The sequence below is a fragment of the Falco rusticolus genome, unplaced genomic scaffold (genome assembly GCF_015220075.1).
Source record: "Falco rusticolus isolate bFalRus1 unplaced genomic scaffold, bFalRus1.pri scaffold_160_arrow_ctg1, whole genome shotgun sequence".
NCBI lineage: Eukaryota > Metazoa > Chordata > Aves > Falconiformes > Falconidae > Falco > Falco rusticolus.
In genome coordinates, this window is record NW_023618178.1 from 54 (window position 1) to 19,156 (window position 19,103).

General features: G+C 51.3%; 1 protein-coding gene across 1 annotated transcript; it reads right to left on the bottom strand.

Annotated features, from left to right (window-relative positions):
- Positions 1-1,104: 1,104 nt before the first annotated feature.
- Positions 1,105-4,926, bottom strand: LOC119142013 (acrosin-like). Its single transcript, XM_037374717.1, has 5 exons — positions 3,846-4,926; positions 3,332-3,532; positions 2,727-2,992; positions 2,291-2,436; positions 1,105-1,832 (listed from the first exon to the last, which is right to left on the bottom strand). The coding sequence occupies exons 1-5, from the start codon at positions 3,932-3,934 to the stop codon at positions 1,485-1,487; spliced, it is 1,050 nt and encodes a 349-aa protein (XP_037230614.1). The 5' UTR covers positions 3,935-4,926; the 3' UTR covers positions 1,105-1,484.
- Between the last annotated feature and the right edge of the window lie 14,177 nt (positions 4,927-19,103).

Below are 19,103 nucleotides of genomic sequence, written 5' to 3' on the forward strand. Positions count from 1 at the left end.
TGGCAGGGGAACCCACTGCTCTTCTGGGAGCAGCGCTGCCACCATGGGGGCTTGCAGAAACGGACACAGTGGTGCTGGCAGTCGCATCTCCACCAAGCCTTTGGGCAGCCCCACAGCTGGGAGCAGCCCTCCTGCAGGCACAATCCTGCCCAGCACGGTCCTGAGGCTGCCTGCCCACGTGCCCTGCCCATGGGGACATGCTGCTGGGGCCTGGGGTCTGCTGGGGTGCTGCTGCCTGGCCCCACGTGGATGGTGCTGCCCAGGCCCATGGAGCTGATTCTGTCTGGTGTCATGGGGTTCCTCTTCCTCATCCCCATTGGGCTCCTTCTGCCCACCTGCACAGGGCTGCTTCTGCTTGGCCCCATGTCCTCGATTGGCCTTTGTCCCCATCTGCCATCTTCTCCATGTGCGCATCTGCCCCAGCAGCTCCACTCGAAGGCCCTGGAAAAACCCTCTGGGCTCAAGCAGCCCTGGATAGAGCTGATCCTCTTTCCTGCTGCTCCTCTTCCCTGGCGGCGGGGGAGGGAGAGAACTGTGGGGGGGTGGTGAGCGTGGTGTGCATCCCATTACAGACCGCCTCTTGCCACTTGGCCATCATTACTTGCAGAAACTTTTGGTACTGCCTGGTCACTATGAGGGTGTCCTGGACGATATGGATGAGCTCCTCGGTGAGGTTCTGTGTGACCGTGGCCATGGCTGAGGGGCTGCTGGGGGTGGCTTCAAATCGATGGGGCTCTGCGCACTGTCCCTGCCATCCAATGGGGAATTCCTCATGCTTTGGCATCCCTGCCACCCACAAGGAATTCCTCCTCTGGCAGCTCCAGGGAGAGGTGTTGGCCAAGGGCAATTCCCAGCTTCCCCACTGGCACCCAGGTTGCCCTGATGGACCAAAAAGGTGCAGAGCCAGGTAGTGCCACTGGCTCTGCCATCACACCAGGCCAGTGGTGTGGGACACAGTAGAGGGAGCCCGGGGTAGAAGAGGCGCTGCATAACAGCGACAGCAGCGGGGCCTGTGCAGGCTGGCTTGCGCCTCGTACAGAAGCCCACAGGGATGCCAGCAGGAGCCAGCCCAAGGCATTCTCTGCTTCCAACTGCCACCCCCAAGGCCCTGAGTCCTCCTATGACCTGCCTGCCTTCCTTCCACTGTTCCCTCATGCTTCTCTCGGAGCAGGCAGAGCTTCAGCCCTTTGCGGTGACCCTTTGTGCCCGACTTGGCAGCCTGCCTCCTTCGGCAGGTGCCGGCTCTGGAAGTCCTTGCCTCGCACAGGAGACTGCAGTGCACTGGCGCATGGTTAGCCATGCCAACGGAAACACTTTATTGCAAGAAGGCAGCCTGCTGAGTTCTGCCGTTGTGAGCAGCGCGGGCAGGACAGAGCAGGCCTTTGTCACTGAGGCTGCCTTTCATCAGCAGGGATTGCCCCAGCAGGAAACGGTCGTCGTGCGCTGCAGCCTGCCCTGCATGCTCCTCATGGTGCTGCTCCAAGCTATTTCGCCCTTAGGTACTGCAGGAGCTCCTGCAGCCGAGTAAAGAAGTCCAGCAGCTTCTGGACTGGAAACGGGCAGGGTGGAAACCGGCTCGATTCTGTTGGCCTTGGCCTTGGCCTTGGCCTCTGAACGGGGGTGTAGGTGAAGACTGGCTGTGGCCTTGCAGTAGTGGTTACTGCTGGGCGCAGGCCCATCTGCGCCAGGATCCAGTCGTAGAAGTGCTGGGTGGAGGTGTAGACTCCGGGCTTCCTTGCTCTCGCACAGCCTGTCCCCCAGCTGGTCACGCCAACAAGCCAGAAGTAGTCGGCGCTCTTGTCTTGGCACACGAGAGGCCCACCGCTGTCCCCCTGCAGCACAGGAGAGAGGACGAAGGGGTTGTTGGGTGGCCACCGTCAGCCCGGTGGCTGGCTCCTTCTCTCTCACGGCACCTGCCAGAGCTGCATTCAGTGGCCAGCCAAGCTCTGTAGAAGCTTGCCTGGCAGGGGGCGGTGGGCCTGTAAGGCAGGGCTCGCTCTCACCGCTCTTCACGGTGGTGGTGAAGGTGTGTCAGACGGCTGGGATGGTGGAGCTGTGGGCTGCCAAGGGCACCGCGTGGGCCTTCTGGGCAGCGTGCCAAGCCTCTGGGACAAGGCGGGCAGGCCCTGGGCAAGGGCCTGCCCATGGGGAAGGGCGGGTAAGGCCCTCAGCGGTGGGGACCCAGCCATGGGAGTGTGAGTGGCCAGCAAAAGGCCGTGATGGCGCACGTTTGGGCGGTTGTGGCAGGGCTGCCTGTGCTGCCGGGGCTTGGCTTGTAGCACGCTCCTACCTGGCAGGTGTCGATGCCGCCCTGCGGATAGCCAGCACAGATGTTGTGGGTGTGGATGGCCCCCCTGTACCAGCCGCTGCTGTTACAGACCCTGGCATCAATGAGGTGGACCTGGGCCTCCTGCAGCATGTATGCCGATCCTCCAGCTGTGAAGAGCACAGAAAGGAATGAACACCCAGCCGCTGATTGCCAGTTCTCCTCCCGCGTCTGGCTGAAGCGCTCCCCCGGGGCTCGGCTTTGCATGCCGACAGGCGCTGGACCGCTCTTGCCTTTCTGCCTTGCTCTGGGTCAATGGCTCCGGCCCCTCTCTGGAAGAGAGAGGCATATGCCCCCACAGCCTGACACTGGCTTTCGCCTCTGCCGTCAGGAAGCGCATCCTCCTTCCCCAAGCTGGCCAAGCTTGCACTGGCACCGCCACTGCGTTTGGGCCACTCACCTCTTGCTTTCCTGGCACCCCAGCCACTGACGTAGCAGGCTGTCAGCTCTGAGACTCTCAGCGAGGCGTCGGGCACACAGGCAAGCTGTACGTAGCTGTTGCACTGGACAGGCTGGTCCAGCTCCAGCAAGGCAATGTCGTTCCTCTGCGTGACGTTCCAGTAGTGCTGGTGAACCAGCAGCCGCCTGACGGCGCGCACCTGAGCCTCAGGGCCCAGCTGAGTCAGCTGGGTGGCACCGAGCACCACGCGCAAGACGGTGATGTCCCTGGAAGGCAGATGGAGAGAGGGCTCAGAGGGAGCGCAGCCACGTGCTGCAGCAGCCCGGCACTTGCCCTGCCTTCTGCTCGACGAGGGAGAGAGGCAAGCAGCGCTAGGGAGGCTGCGACTGCCCTCGCGTGCCTTGGGCTCAAGCAGCGTTGAGCGGGAGGCTGCTGGGAAGCAGTGGCACGAGCCCAGCCTTCTCCTGAGCAGCCTCTCGGCGGGGCTCCGGAGTGCCCAGGCACTGGGCGTCCTGCAGGGCAAGGGGACGGCAGTAGCACGTGCCGCTGCGCTCAGGGCACCTGCTAGTGTTGTGGGGCTAGCCCCGAGCCCTGGTCCTCCTTACCTGACCTCGATGAAGCAGTGGGCTGCTGTGAGGACCCACTGTGGGCTGATGAGGGAGCCCCCGCAGATGTGCGCCGTGCCTCCTTCCACGAGAGCCTGGATGCTGACGATCCAGGGCCAGGCCCCCGGCAGGGCATCTGTGCCACCCACGACGCGCGACATGCCGTAGTGCAAAGCCATGGGACGAAGCCCGCAGCTCCCTCTGTAACCAGAAACTCCTTACTGTGCTGCTGGATGGCTTGCGCCGTTGCGGCTGAAGGCCAGCCGTCTTCCCTCCCCACAAGGCATGGCCAGACGGGCCGAGGAAACCCGTGGGGCCAAAACCCGCTCCCCTCGCCCCGCTTTCTGCTTCAGCCCGCAGACCAGTTGTGCCGGCGGCCTGGCTGCTGTCAAGGCACTGAGCCTCCCACATGGCTTTCAGGAACCTGGGGGGTGGCCACGGGGGACAAGCAGGCCCCCTCCAGTGAAGCCCACAAGGCTTGCCCAACTCCCTCCCAGAGCCTCGGGCCACTTACCCACAGCTGTCCCATGTGCCGTGCACAGGACAGCACACGGCCAGCAGGACAACGAGGAGACGCAGAAAATCCATCGCTGCCAGCGACATGTGGCAGCTGCAAGGACGAGGGCTTGTCGCCACCAGTACGGCTGCCGACGGACTGCCCGCAGGATTCCCGTTGCCCAGGGTTCCCTTGGACGTGGGACTGATGTCACAGAGTGCCTGGTTCCGGGTGCTGGGCGTGGTGGTGTCGGGGGGTGGGGCAGGGGGGGTGGGGCGGGGGGGTGAGGGTAGGGAGGGGAGGCAATAGGAGGGGTTCCAAGCAGGAGTGGAGGCAGAAGCTGGGATCACTTTGCCTTTGCAGTCTATGAAATCTGCTGGTTTGATGGTACGAACTTGTTACTGAATTGATCGTAAAAATCCCCAAAAGATATTTAGAGTGGACTGGAGGTGTTCCACATGTTGTGATAGCCCCTGTACAACAATTTTGCGCTGAATGGGCGCTGTCAGACTCTACTGCCCTTCAAGTGGCTCTTGGCAATTTTCAAGGGCAAGTTCAGTACCATCATCCACCTCATCCACTTTGGGCAATGACTGTAGATCTAACTTTGCAGCCACGGCAACTGAGTTGGAGACCACCAATCAAAGGTGATACGGTATTTACAGATGGGTCTGGAAAAGTGGGAAAAGCCGCAGTGGCTTGGAAAAAAATGGGCAATGGCCTTCCCAAATTGTGCATCAGGAAGGATCATCGCAAGTCATGGCGTTGCGGGCTGCGGCCTTGGCATTTCTTTATTTCCCAGGCCCTGTTAATCTCATTACTGATTCAGCCTGTGTGGCAGCCCTCCTTTCCCAGTTGGAGCTGGCTGTCCATGGCCGTATCACCCATCCTAAGCTTTTTGGCAATTTTGACTGTAGTTCGGGAAGGGATTTGGAAACGCCGTTCTCCATTCTATGTTATGCATGTTACGGCCACACTTCCCTACGCGGTTCTGCAATCGATGGCAATGCTGGAGTTGATGCTCCAGGTTCTGTGGCTCTGTCGGTGCCTGTTCCTGAGGCCCACCTGCAGGTCGTGTTAGCCCACCAATTTTACCATCAGAATTGGCGATTCTTGTATCAACAGTTTGGCCAACCGCCAGAGTGTAAAGTGTTACCAGCAGGTACAGTGTAGGGCAACTTGCAGTGGAGATGGCCCAGGGCTGCAGCAGGGCTGAATGGCCCCACAGGGGACTGGGGCCTCTGTCCCCCTGGCAATGGCAGTTGCCCATGTCATCAAGGCCTGTGAGAGGAAACTTGATTTGGAGGGTCTTATGTTCTGCCTGTAATAAGTAACTAAGGGTAATTTGCTGATCAAATGGACTTTTAACAAAAGGAATGATCTTGCTGCAAGAGATTTGAGAACGTTCTGTCTGGCGAGAAATGAGTTAACTGTTAACCATGAGGTTGCGAGATGTACCTTCACAAGGCCAATGTTAAACCATAATCTCATGTTACTATGACAACCTTTGTCTTCGTCTAGACCTTAGTGTAAAAATAGATTAGTTTTGTAATATACAGCTTCTTGCTACAGGACTGAGAGCATAACTGTTTGCTTAAACCGGCCTTGAAGTTGAGAATAAAAGGGCTGTGTTACTTGTCAGAATTTGCGAGCCTGGATGGAGCTGTGACTCCCCGGCCGCCCAGCACGCTGTTTTTGCTTTCCTGTCTTAATAAATACTTAGTGAATTTATTTCGGACTCTAGTTATTTCAAATTCAACTATAACAAATTTGGTGCCATGACTTGGATCCAGACAGCCGACTTGGACTTCAACTCTGGGAGTGCACTCCATCTTCGGATGGTCCCCGAGGAGGTTCCGACTTAGCTCACCTGGATTTTCCGAACTGAGTGAGGAATGCAAAAAGAAAGATATAGGAGGTACTGCAGTTCCCCGTAATTTTTGTGCACAAAGAGCCGGACAAAGACTCGGGAGTGAGTGAGTATATTGTGGTTCCATTGGGTTGGGGATTGGGTACCCGGAGTGCGAGTGACTGAGATGTCCACCAGACTTAGTAGTCCACCGGGTGAAGCGAGTGTGGACCTCCTTGTAGTGCGGTTCCCATTGTCCGTGAGGGCGTGGGCCACGAACGGAGGGAAGCAAGTGAATTTTGTGTGAAAGAAGGCACTCTCGGAAGATGGGCCATAAAAGAGTAAGGCTTCTGTTCCATGCAGGAGGTATGGGGTGGGGGTGGGCTCCCTGATATACCCCAGGATAGCCCGTTAGGCCTAATGATTCAATATTGGGACACCTCCCCTTCTCGAAAGGGGAAGTCCAGGGAAAAAAATGATCCATTATTGTATGGAAGTATGGGGAGGAAAACAAATAAGAAAGGATTTATATTGGCCTTTTTTTTGATCCCTTCAGAACTGGATATGTCAACAACTGAATATATATGTTAACAATAAACAACCATTTAATAAGGAGGAGAGTGAATATGCCTTTTTATGGATCCTGGGTACAGCCCAGACTGCTAATTTGTTCCCATTAAAAGAAAATAAAAAGGATAGGAAGAGAAGGCGGGAGGAAGACGAACTTCCAGTATCTCCCCCACCCTATATTCCCCCTCCTCCATCACCACAGGGTCCTGATCCTCCTCCAACAGCACCCCCCCCAATCTGAGGAAGAGGCCTCTCCTAATCGAATAATGACTAGAAGTCAAACTAGAGAAAGGAGGGAGGAAAATCTATTATATCCATTAAGGGAGACTGCTATGGGGGGACCACAACCCACAGTCAGATTTGTATCTGTACCCCTCAACTCTGGGGATGTGAGAGAATTTACGAAAGAAATGGGATGCTTGTTAGAAGACCCATTAGGGGTAGCAGAATGTTTTGATCAATTCCTCGGCCCTAACATTTATACTTGGGACGAGATGGAGGCTATTTTAAAGATCTTGTTTACAAATGAAGAACGAGGGATAATCAGAATGGCAGGCATGAGACACTGGGATCAGAGACACCAACATGGCCCAGCTGGAGATTTAAAATGGCCCTTACAGCGGCCCATTTGGGACAATCAAGATCCCACACATAGAAATAATATAGTCGATCTCCGGTATATGATAATTCAGGGAATTAGGGACTCTGTACCCAGAGGACAAAATATTAATAAAGCCTTCAGTGAACAACAGAAAAAAGATGAAACCCCCACCGAATGGCTAGAAAGGTTGAGAAAGAGTTTCCAGCTATATCCTGGACTAGACCCTGATAGTCAAGTGGGTCAAGCCCTGCTGAAAACTCAGTTTGTGGCTAAATCTTGGATCGATATAAGGAAAAAGTTAGAGAGTCAGAAGAGACAGGCTAGAATCTTGGTGGCAGCTGTAAGAGAAGGACAAAATCTGGACAGGAGAGGAGAAAGGCCCCGGAAGGGCCCAGAAAATCCTAAAAGAAAGGGATCTGGCTCACAAGATGTAGAGTGTTTCTATTGCCGCAAGAGGGCGGCATTTGCAAAGGAATTGTCGAAAAAGGAGCATGGATGAAAAAAGTCTTTAAAGAAGATGAGGGGGGTCAGGGGCTCTATTTGCTGGGGACCCCTAAGGTTACCGAGCCCTTGATAAAATTAAAATTGAGTCCTCAGCATGAAGTGTAACAGAATATATTTTAGAACTCACAAAAAGGAGACAGGAATTAAAAAAGAAGGGTTTGGTAGTACAAAGACCTCCTTTGGATATTTCCATACACCGAACTCAACCTGGAGACCAGGTATTGATAAAAACTTGGAAAGAAACTTCTCTAACACCCCGTCAGGAAGGACCTTTTGTTGTTTTACTTATCACAGATACAGCTGTACGAACAGCGGAAAAAGGATGGACTCATGCCAGCAGAATTAAGGGACCTATCTTCCCAGAGATATCAATGGTTCCAAATACTACCTGGAATTACCCTACGAAAGGTACATTTTGCACCCTGGAGTGAAGAACAAATACCTGACCAAACAGGGGGAGCTGGACTATACAAACTGACAGGAACTCCTCAGGTTTTTCCCTTTTGCTGTGAGACAGAGACAGATACACCCAAATCACCCAGTACAGGAGACATCCGTGGAATACCCTGTTTAAAACACCCTACTTCCGAACATTTATGCTGGGTTGTTTGCCAGTGTTTAAATTGTGATAAAAAGTGATCTTGCATTTCAATTAAGAGACAATTTGTAAATTATTTTGTGGATGGGAACTGTCAATACCTGAACTTTGGGAAGTATATGAAATAGACTGGTATAGAGTTTTAGGACAGTGTACTATAAGATCCTGGAAACGGCCACAACAACCAAACAGGTGGAAATATATTTGAGAGATAACTAACTCTTTAGACCTTGGAAATTATTGACAGAATAACAGCAAAATTCCCCTGAAGACTACCTGCTGCTACCGAGAAGATATTGATATCCCGTTGCTCTCTGCAAAAGAGTAGACGAGGAAAGGCAGAGAGGTACTAACAGTGGGGAAATGAAGGCTGTTATCCTGATAATAATATTAATTACCATGACTTTCGAAAATGAACATCAACCCTTCAATTGGACCTTAGGTTCGATTGGAAGGTTCTGTTATATTGAAAACTAATGTTACGGCCGGTGCTCCAAGTTTCTTAGTATATCTCTGAGATTCAGTGCCCACACAACCATGTCTTAACCAGAGGGCTCATTACTTTTGTCCAAACTCAAACCCAGGAAAAATGTACTGTAATTTTCCAAATAATTTTGTTATTGACTCTGACCTTTGGACCCTGTCTCATCAATAAATTTGTAACTTTTGTTAAAAGCAGGTTAGAAAAAATGCAGCTAATGGTAAGGAAACAATCAGAAATGGAAATGAAAATTATACCAAATGAAAGTCCTGAATTAGATGCGGCTTGTGACGTATTGTCTAGATTTAATCAGCAAATCACTTATAAATAAAAGAAGAGGGCAATTGTAATAAGTAACTAAGGGTAATTTGCTGATTAAATGGGCTTTTAACAAAAGGAATGATCTTGCTGCAACAGATTTGAGAACCTTCTGTCTGGCGAGAAATGAGTTAACTCTTAACCATGAGGTTGCGAGATGTACCTTCACAAGGCCAATGTTAAACCATAATCTCATGTACTATGACAACCTTTGTCTTCGTCTAGACCTTAGTGTAAAAATAGATTAGTTTTGTAATATACAGCTTCTTGCTACGGGACTGAGAGCATAACTGTTTGCTTAAACCAGCTTTGAAGCTGAGAATAAAAGGGCTGTGTTACTTGTCAGAATTTGCGAGCCTGGATGGAGCTGCGCCTCCCCGGCTGCCCAGCACGCTGTTTTTGCTTTCCTGCCTTAATAAATACTTAGTGAATTTATTTTGGACTCTAGTTATTTCAAATTCAACTATAACAGGCCCCAGCATCATCCATGCTGTAGGTGTGTGGGTCTCTAGGCACAACCATAGACAAAGTCTAACCTGTCCATGGACCTTGTTGAATCAAAATTTTCAGGCTCACATCCCAGTTTGATTCTTGATGGGGTGACCAATGAAAGGACTTCATGGCCCTCCAAGTCCTAGGGCCTTTCTGCTTCCTTTCTTCTCATCCCTTCATCAGTTGATGGGAAGAGGGGAAGGAAGAGCAGGTCAGGCATCTGGGTGTCACAGACTGAAAGGGGGGAGCTAAACTGTTACCTTCAGCTCTTTCCCAGAGACCTTAAATCTTCCATAGAACTGGAAAGCACTGACATTCTTCCACCACCCACTTTTAGCAAAGAAGTCCATACTATCCAAGCAGAGCATTTGTTTGCATTCTGTTTACAGCTTCAAGCACCCCATGATGTGGAGGCTGGTCATTGCGTTATCTCCTGCCAAGAACATTCTTATTTCCGCATCTGACGATTGCCTATCACATTCCTGCCAGGCACCACAGCTCCAAGACTGGCTTCATCCTCCTGACCACCTCCCCGTTGGGACTGGCAGGTCACTAGGAGGCTCCCAAGGCCTTCCCTTGTGCAGGCTGAACAAGGGCCTTGCCCTCATTTTCCCCTCCTAGGAAAGTGTTCCAGCCCCTGAGCATCTCAGTGACTCTTCACTGAACTCACTCCCAGTCATACACATCTTCCTTGCTGTCATGGGTTCTGTCTCGAGCCACTGAGACACTTCTTGCCTCAGTCCCTCACCAGTCAAGGCCCAAAAATGAACACAGCAGTCTACACATGGTGTAATGGCGATGAGCATGGGGACACAATCACTTCCCGCACTCTCTTGGCAAGGCACCTCTTCATACGCTCCAGGACACTGCTGGCTGCCTCTGCTACCAGGTCACGGGGTGGGATTGTGTTTTGCCTTCTGTCCCCCAGCACCACCAGGGCCTTTTCTGCACAGACACTGCCCAGCCAGGCAGGTCCCAGGCCCTGCAGCTGCAGGGTGTTAGTCCATCCGAGGGAGGTGCAGGCTCTGCCCTTGGTCCGTCCTGCATCTGTGCAGCTCCTGACAGGGCGGCCACCCCACCTGCCAGGTTTTCCCTGGATGGCATCCCTAGGGCCCGAGAATGGTCCTCCAAAGTCGGGGCCATCACCAGACGTTGTGGCAGTTGCCTCCACTGGGCCATGTGTACAGCTCCTAAACTGTACCACACACAGAACAGTCCCCTGTGCTGCCCACAATGCTCCAGTATGTCCCAGTGTCTGCCAGGTGGGGTGTGAGCCCTTCCCCACTGCTCTCTCAGCCTGACCATCCCGCTGGTGTTTTACCCATCTCTTTCTGTACGCACCCAGAGTGTCACGGCCTCACTTGGGCAGAACACAGAAGGAGACCATGGCCAGAGTTTTGCTGAAGCTGAGGGAAGTGACATCCACTGTGGAGCTCCTCACGCACAACTGCAGGCTGTCAGGTTGGCGAGGTGTGATTTACCCTTGGGAAATCCACCTGGACAGTTACCCGCTCAGGTGCCAGAAATGTCACCCAAGGGGACTCTAACTGGTGGCACACCCCTCACCATGGGGGTTTGTGCAGCCTGTGGTTCCCCAGCTGCACTTATGGACTCCTTCCAAGACAGCTGCAGCGCTTGTCCTTTCTCACAAGTGACCCCTGACAATTCAAAGAGCTTTCAAATGTGATACTTCAAAGAAATAGTGATTTTAACCAGAACTTCACCATTATTATTACAGTTATACCACGTCCTTAATTTCTCTCATCTTCAACATATTTGCACCTGACCAGGAGACATATATGACTTCTGAAGTCTTCTTTTCAGCAGACTGTCTCAGCAAAGGTCTTCCAGTTATTCACCAGTTTTGTCCTCCCCTTATTCTTTGGTATTTTAGGTACCTCTCACCTGTGCTGCTGTATTTAGCTTCAGGAAGGAAAAGCTTGCATGTCTCCCCACAGCCGATCTGTCTCCATAACCAACTCTTTCCTTGTGTTTAGATCTATATTTCCATATCTACCAGCCTAAAAGATTTCTTATAAGAGTGTCCCTTGCAGAAAGGCAACCTCATAAGAGAGAGCTTGAATTTGGCATATGCTTGTGGAAGGTGTTTTCTTATTTATGACACTTGATCATTCTTCACGTTGCTTGCAGATATGAAAAATTCTTCTGCGCCTGTGTGCAGCCAGAGCTCTAAGGCAAACAGGTGTGAGATGGTGCAAAGGAGCTGCAGCAACCATCAGCATAACTGAGGGGAGAAGTCTGATGTAAGGAGAAGGGATGTAAGTCCCAGGGAACAATGAGAAAAAGGGTGGGCTTGGGGACATTGAGAGAAAAGTTGTCCATCCTGTGTCAGACCTCAAGGGACTGTGTTTCCTACCACTCCAGACCTCCTGAGGAGACACTCTGCATCATTATCACTTGGAGAATGCTGCTAGAACCTCCCCTCTAACCTAAAGGTAGCAAAATATAACCTATGAAATATAAATTAATTATTTTCAGTTGCAATTTGAACTCCTCTCTCTTATCTACCTGAATAGAACAGCTCCAATTAGCTACACAGGTCTCCAAGACTGGAAGGAAATGACAAAAAGATAAATACCTCATTAGGGCACTGGGAGTTCCTGCCATGAACCTGAGCTACTGAGTAAAGACTGAACCAGCAACTGAAGGAATGCGAGTCAGAAGCAATACTGAAAATACCTTCAGACATTAATGGGTCCTGCTGAGGGCCTTTACTGACAAAGTGTCCCCATGGACTCGTTAAAGTAGCTAATTAGAGGCCAGAACTGCAGGTAGGCAAGGGTACTGTGTCAGTGGTTGTAATGCTGCAAAATCCATTTATGTTTGGTTTTCTTTATGAAGCAGAAAGGCCAAGCCCTGACCCCCAAGCCCTTGAAGGGCAGAACATAAGACCCTCCAAATCAAGTTTCCTGTCACAGACCTTGATGACACGGGCAACTGCCATTGCCAGGGGGACAGAGGCCTCAGCCCCCTGTGGGGCCATTCAGCCTTGCTGCAGCCCTGGGCCATCTCCACTGCAAGTTGCCCTACACTGTCCCTGCTGGTACCCCTTTCCACTCTGGTGGTTGGCACATTTCTTTCTTTCCCACCCAGCCCTCACACCCTTGCTTGTCTGCCTTCACTGATGACTCTGCACTCATCCCTGATTCTTCCTTGAAACTCAAAGCCATGGGCTGATCCAGGCTCCCTATGGGTGAACACTGGGATCAGAGGGCAACCCTCAGAGCTTCAGAGGGACAGTTTTTTTCCTCACATCCAATCATATCCTTCCAAGTTGCACCTTGTGGAGTTGTTCTCTTCCTGCCGATATCAGGAATCACTCCTTTATCTCTCACACTCCCTTTCTAAGCAGGTGCACACTACTACAGTAGTGCCTTGAGGCTCCACTTTGCCGGTCTCAAGAAACCCAGGACCTTCAGTCTCTCTCCACAGGCTCCAAACTCCATCCAGGCAGGTTATCCTCCACAGCCTCTCCAGTTTTTCCCCACTCCTCCAGAATGAGAAAACTCAAAGCCCAGACACAGACAATCCCGATGTGGCCACAACAGTGCTGTGTCAGGGGTGATGATGCTGAGTTAAGGGGGATGATCAATCCCTTGTCTGAGTGGCCACCCACCCCCTAATTCAGCCGCACATGCAGTTGGCCTTAGATGTGCTGAGCATGCACCAGTAGCTCATATGCATCCCTCATAATACTCAGGTCCTTCTCCTCCTTGGGTTTGTACCTCAGCCACTCAGGTGCCCTCATAGGTGCGGTTATTCTGCCCCCACTAAAGGGCTGACCATGTCTACTTGGAAAACCTCTGAGGTCCCAATTTCACAATCGCAGTGTTTTGGAAGGTGCTACTTGGACCAGCTTTGGTATGTGCATGGACATGGCTCACCCTGCCCTGTGGTGCCTCTGGCAAGGTAACAGCATAAGGAACTGCAGGACGCCACAGATAATGAAGGGAGGCAGTGCTTCAGTGGCATTGCTGACCATGGTAGGCACTCCCATGGTGAAGAGCTCAGAATCCCCAAAGGAACACAGACAATGTCCAGGGAGGAAAGGGAAAGGAGAGGCAGGCTGCTTGCGTGGGAGGATACAAGGGTGGTCAATGAGAATCAGTTGTGCATGGGAAAAGAGGTACCAAAGAAGGAAAGGGTGAAGAACAGGAATCAATCAGGGCTGTTCGGGGGTACCTGCCAAGCAGCCCTGCATCTGAGCTACACAGCTTGGAGTGGGAAGAGAAAGTCACATGTCATCTGACCAACTTTCTGTTTAACTTCAACAGTCACCGGGAACCTAAGTGGTTTCCATCCCATCATGAAGGTAAGATCCATGGTGGATGGAGATGCAGAATCATTCATGCTGGAAGGGACCTCAGGAGATGTCCAGGCCAATGTGCTGCTCACAGCAGGATCAGCGATAGGGTCAGAGCAAGTAGCTCAGGCTTTCCTTCAAGTGGGTCTTGAAAAGCTCAAAGGATGGACAAGGCACAAATCTCTGGGACATCTGCTCCAGTGCTTGACTGTCTTCACAGGGAGAAAGATTGTCTTCCCTTGCTTCAGCTGATGCCCATTGGCCCTCATCCTCCCATCATGCGCAAGAGGCGTAAACCTGTTTGCCTTTTCTTGCTGATATGACCCAAGACCACATGGGAAAGCTGTTATTAGGTGTTCCAAAAACCTTCTCTTCTCCTGGCTTTGCACCTTTCAAATAAGGCCAATGGCATCCTGGGCTGCATTAGGAAGAGCTCTGCCCAAGGGTTGTTGGTGGTTATCCTTCCTCTCTACTCAGCCCTGCTACAATTTGTCTTGCTGACCTCTCTTGCTTTGTACCCTACCACCTTCACCCATACTTGACCCAAAGTTGTCGTCTAGAATTTTCACCACTCCTGCCAACTTTTTGTTCAAAACAAGTCCTGCAGAGCATTTGCACCATGTTGGACAGGGATCATCTTCCACTTTCCCTTCAACCAAGGCCTTCAAGTACAGGTCCCTTTCTCTAGCGGTATAAAGGAGACATTGTCCTCCTTCTAACTTTCATCAGGAGGTTTGGAGATACTGAGCAGAAGACCATTGTACATGGAGGAGTTAGTGATGAGCGTCACAGGAAACCTGAGCAGGCCTGTGCTGTGCTCCACGTACCTCTTGGCCTTCAGGCTGTGCTGTGCTGAGTGTGTCCCTGGGTTGCAGAATAAGCCATATTGGAAGAAGAAATCTGCAGGAAGCTGCTGGTGAATGGCCAACCCCACGCCCTTACCTTTACCTGGGACTGCAGTTACCAACTCCCAAGTGAACATCTCCTCTTAGAACACGAGAAGTGATGACTAGAATGGGTTTCCCTGGCAGAAAACACTTCAAGATCCCACAGAAGACAATGTGGGATAAGCCTTCTGCAGGCAGGATCTGCACAACTTGCTGCACCACTCTCCCAACGCTGGAAACTCCGTGTTCCCGGCCTCGGAAGGGACGGCATACAGCTGACACGATTGTCTCTGTGTGTAGAGAGTTTGCTCTAACCAAGGCCATTTGAAATGACGCTTTGTCTCAGAGTCCAAGTGCCTTTCTTACTGCAGCCATAACCGGCTGGGCTGCTGATGGCCAATCCCCCAAGGAAGCTGGAGACTCCAGGGACCTCAAACTCGCCTTCATGGCCACGTGCCTCCTAGTGGCCTATGAGCTTCTCAGATGTAATGGGTGTCATAATGATAGCCCAGATCATCAGCCTTCTTGTGGCCTCGGTTACTCCTTGGTCAGCGGTTCCTGAATTGGAGAAGGCAGTGATAAAGAGATGCACAGGAATGGAAGAGATGGCCAAGGACCCTGCAGGTGCCATGAAGGCTTTGCAGGAAGAAGTGTGAGGAGTAGCCCCTAGAGCTGTGCAAAATGGAATGGCATTAGATATGAAGCTGGCGTCTGAAGGCAGAGTCTGTGCTGTTGTTAATAGCAGTTGCGGTGTATATGTAGGTTAAAGTGGGGGAATTTCTACAGATATAAAAAAAATTTGGAAACATCCTAGTATTTGTCATGAGTCCCAGAAAGTTGAGACCTTCTATGGAATTCAAGAAATTTGGAATACACTGACATCCCGGTTTCCTGATTTGCAGCTCTGGGTTAAGAAGTTCATCTCCAGATGCCTTTCTCCTCTTCCTCTATGATCACTCCAACCCATTCTACCGATGTAGCTTCTGCTTTAAGGTTCAGAGAGGAACAGTTGGACTGTCTTTCAGTATTGTCTCTAATATTCCCTATGGGCAACTCTTCAGTTGTGGCAATAGACCTCATGGGGATCTGCTTGAACTAGCAATAATACAGCTGAGAAATGTGTTTTTATTTATTAATTTCTATCCCAGTCCCCTCACCACCACCACCATCCACCACTCCCTGTTAGCAATCCCTCTTTTAGTTCTGTTTACAAGTAGCCAATAATTATTGCCAAGAACTTGCTATATTCAGCTGAAATAGTGAGGCTGGAGACGTGAAGAGCAAGACTGTCCACACAGTATTGAGCTCCAGGAACTGCTTTCCCTACCTGTCCGCACCTCCTCAGGAGACACTGTGCATCAATAGCAACTGGAAAAGCCTTCTATCACTTCTCCAAAGTGCTCATTACCTGCCTTTCTCTTTCACTGTACTGCTGAACCTTACCTCATTAAGTGTACAAGCCAAACTTGAAGACCAGGTGTCCCTGATGGAGGAGACAGGGCTCCCAAGGGCTTTCTGCCTCGTAATGAGCCCAGGGTGTCTGTGGTGCTGTGGACTTCAGGTGTTCGGAGGAGACTGAAGAAACCTCTCAAGAACACCAAGTCAGGAGCAAACCCCAAAGTCCCTGGAAGCATTAACAATCCCCGCTGAGGGCCATGACTGAGAAAGCCTCCCCATGGCCCTGTTAGAGCCCATCCTTGGAGGCTGTGAGTGCAGGTAGGCAAAGGCGCTGTGCAGGCAGCTCTGCTGCTGAGCAAAGCCTTGGCTTGCTTGCTTGCTTGATGAAGCAGAAAGGCCAAGCCATGACCTTCAGCCTGTGGGAAGGTCAGTGCTGTCCCTCACAGAGGGCTCAGGGCTCTTCCTGGGGACCATGGAAGGTGGGGGATCCAATGCCATGTTAAGGACAACAATGGCACAACAACATCCAGCTTCCCGGTGGGGCTGCAAGGAGGCAACGATGCCCCTGTGCCATGAGGACAACTTGTCTTCTCACAGGCCTCAGTGTCAGAAACAGCTGCCATAGCCAAGGGGACAAAGAGCTGGGTTCTCTTCAGGCTTTCCAGCCTTGCTAAAACCCTTTTCCATCTCCACCGCAGGCTGTTCTACATGGTTGGACAACTGCCCCTGTTTCCGTGCAGGCTGTAGGCACCATCTCGCTGCCCTGCCTTGCTCTCACCCCAACAGTTCTATGTGTTCACTGAGGTACTTCCACTCTCACTGGCTCTTCCTTGAAACACAAAGCCATGGGCTGATCCAGATTCCCTCTGGCTGAGCTCTTGCACCACAGCAGGACCCTTGGAGTGACAGTTGTTCCTCCTGATAGCCACTCTCCATTTTCAATATTACACTTTGTGAAATCTTTTCCTCTTTCCTGCTTTTTCCCACTACCCAGGAAAGCTTTACGGTCGCAGGAACCCCCCTTTATGCAGGGAACCAACACTGTTTGCTTCTTCTGGTGGTCTTTCCCCTTACCACAGAGAAACAATCTCCACATGGTCTTCTACACCACATGCCTGCTGCTGTCTTGTCATGTACACAGGCAAAATGGACATGACAATCTGTATCCCAGGCCTTTTCCTGGAGAGGACCTATGCTCTACCTTGGCAGAGGGACTTCCCTAGCCACATGTTCCTGTTGCTGGCCTGTCACCTCCAGAGACAGAGCTGGCCTCACAGGCCCCTTCACAGCCATGAACTTCCTCCTGCATTAGGGGTTCCTGAGACTCAAATGCCCTCCTAATACCATACCTCCCCATCACCCTCTTTCTGGCCCACCACCTGACCATAGAAAAGCAGGCTTGCTTCTTCCTGATTGATCAAATACATTTCACAAAAGTAATTTGAATGGAGAAACATTCTTCACATGAACTCCTGTATTGGTGCTGACACAATTTATATATGCTTTTCTAGCTCTATGGATTCTTTTCAGGTTGGACTGACCTCTGGATATCATCTAGTCCAACCCCCATACTAAGGCAGGGTGAGCTAGACCAGCTTTCTCAGCATCTGGTCTAGGTAGGCTTGCAATATCATAGAATCATAGAAACAGAGAGTCATTTAGAATGGAAAAGACCTCAAGGATCATCAAACCCACCTGTTACCTCAGGACAGCCAATTCCATCACTAAATCCTGTTCCCAAGCACTGCATTTATATATTTCTGAAACACCTCCAGGGCTGGTGATTCCACCGCCTCCATGAGCAGCCTGTTCCAATGCTTGACCACCCTTGCAGTGAAGATGTTTTGCCTCATGCCCAATGTAAACCTCTCCTGGTGTAACTTGAGGCCGTTTCCTCTTGTCCTGTCTCTTGTTATCTGGGAGAAGAGACCTACCCTCACCCATCTACAACCTACTTTCAGGTAGTTCTAGAGAGCAGTAAGATCCCCCTGAGCCTCCTCTTCTCCACACTAAGAATCCAAGTCCCCTCAGCTGCTCTTCCACAGACCAGGGCTCCAGACCCTCACCAGCTTTGTTGCCCTTTTATGAACACACTCCAGCACCTCAAAGTCTCTCCTGAAGTGAGGGGCCCAAAATGGAAACATGGTGTCCAAGGTGTTGTTTCAGCAGTGCTGAGTACAGGGGGTCGATCACTGCCCTGGTCCTGCTGGCCACACTGTTTCTGATATCAGACAAGATGATATTGGCCTTCTTGGCCACCTGGGTACACTGATGGCTCATGCTCAACCATCTGTCAACCTGCACCCTCAGGGTACTTTCCCACCAGGCTTCCTTCCAGCCACTCTCCCCCAAGCCTGTAGCGTTGTGTGGGGTTGTTGCGACCCAAGTGCAGAACTGGCACTTCTCCTGGTTGAACTTCATACAATTGGACTCACTCAAACAGCCCAACCTGTGCAGATCCCTCTGCAGAACCTTCCTGCCCTCAAGGACATCAGCCCTCCCACCCAACCTGATGTTGTATGCAAACTCACTGAGGGTGCACTCAATCCCCCTGGCTGCATCATTGATAAAGTTCTGAAACAGGACTGGCCCCAACACTGAGCCCTGGGGAACACCACTCCTTATGGGCCGTCACCTGGATGTCACTCCATTTACTACCCCTCTTGGGACTTGGATGTACATCCAGCTCAAACCCAGCATAGAGAACACCCAGCCAAGCCATGAGCAGCCAGATTCTCCAGCAGAATGCTGTGGGAGATGGAGCAAAAAGGCTTTCCTAAGGTCCAGTTAGACAGCATCCACAGCCTTTCCCTCATCCACTGGGCAGGTCATCTTGTAACAAAAGAGGATCAGTTTCATCGAGTAGGACCTTCCGTTCATAAACCCATGCTGTCTGGTCCTGACCTCCTGGTTTCGCTGCACCTGCTGCTTGTTGGTGCTCAGGATGATCAGCTCCACAACCTTCCCTGGCACTAAGATAAGGTTGACAGGCCTGTAGTTATCCTCCTTTCTGCCTGTCTTGTAGGTGAGCACAACTTGACTAACATTCAGTCTTCATGGACCTCCCCAGTTAGCCAGCACTGTTGAAAGTAATCGCTACGGTGATGCAATAGAGAAACAGACCAATAATTTTCAAAGGGTTCCTGGATCACAGGATGTCCATTGTCAAGGACAAAATCAAAAGCACCTTGTCCTTCCTGGACATCAACCACAGCTGAACCATATGTCCTCTGTAGCTGCAGAGACATCACAGC

Coding starts and splice junctions, on each gene's coding strand:
- LOC119142013 (XM_037374717.1), bottom strand. CDS start 3,934: ATGTCGCTGGCAGCGATGGATTTTCTGCGTCTCCTCGTTGTCCTGCTG. Junction 2,993..3,331: donor CACTGCTTCATCGAGGTCAG/GTAAGGAGGACC, acceptor TCTGCCTTCCAG/GGACATCACCGTCTTGCGCG. Junction 1,833..2,290: donor GCGGCATCGACACCTGCCAG/GTAGGAGCGTGC, acceptor CCTGTGCTGCAG/GGGGACAGCGGTGGGCCTCT.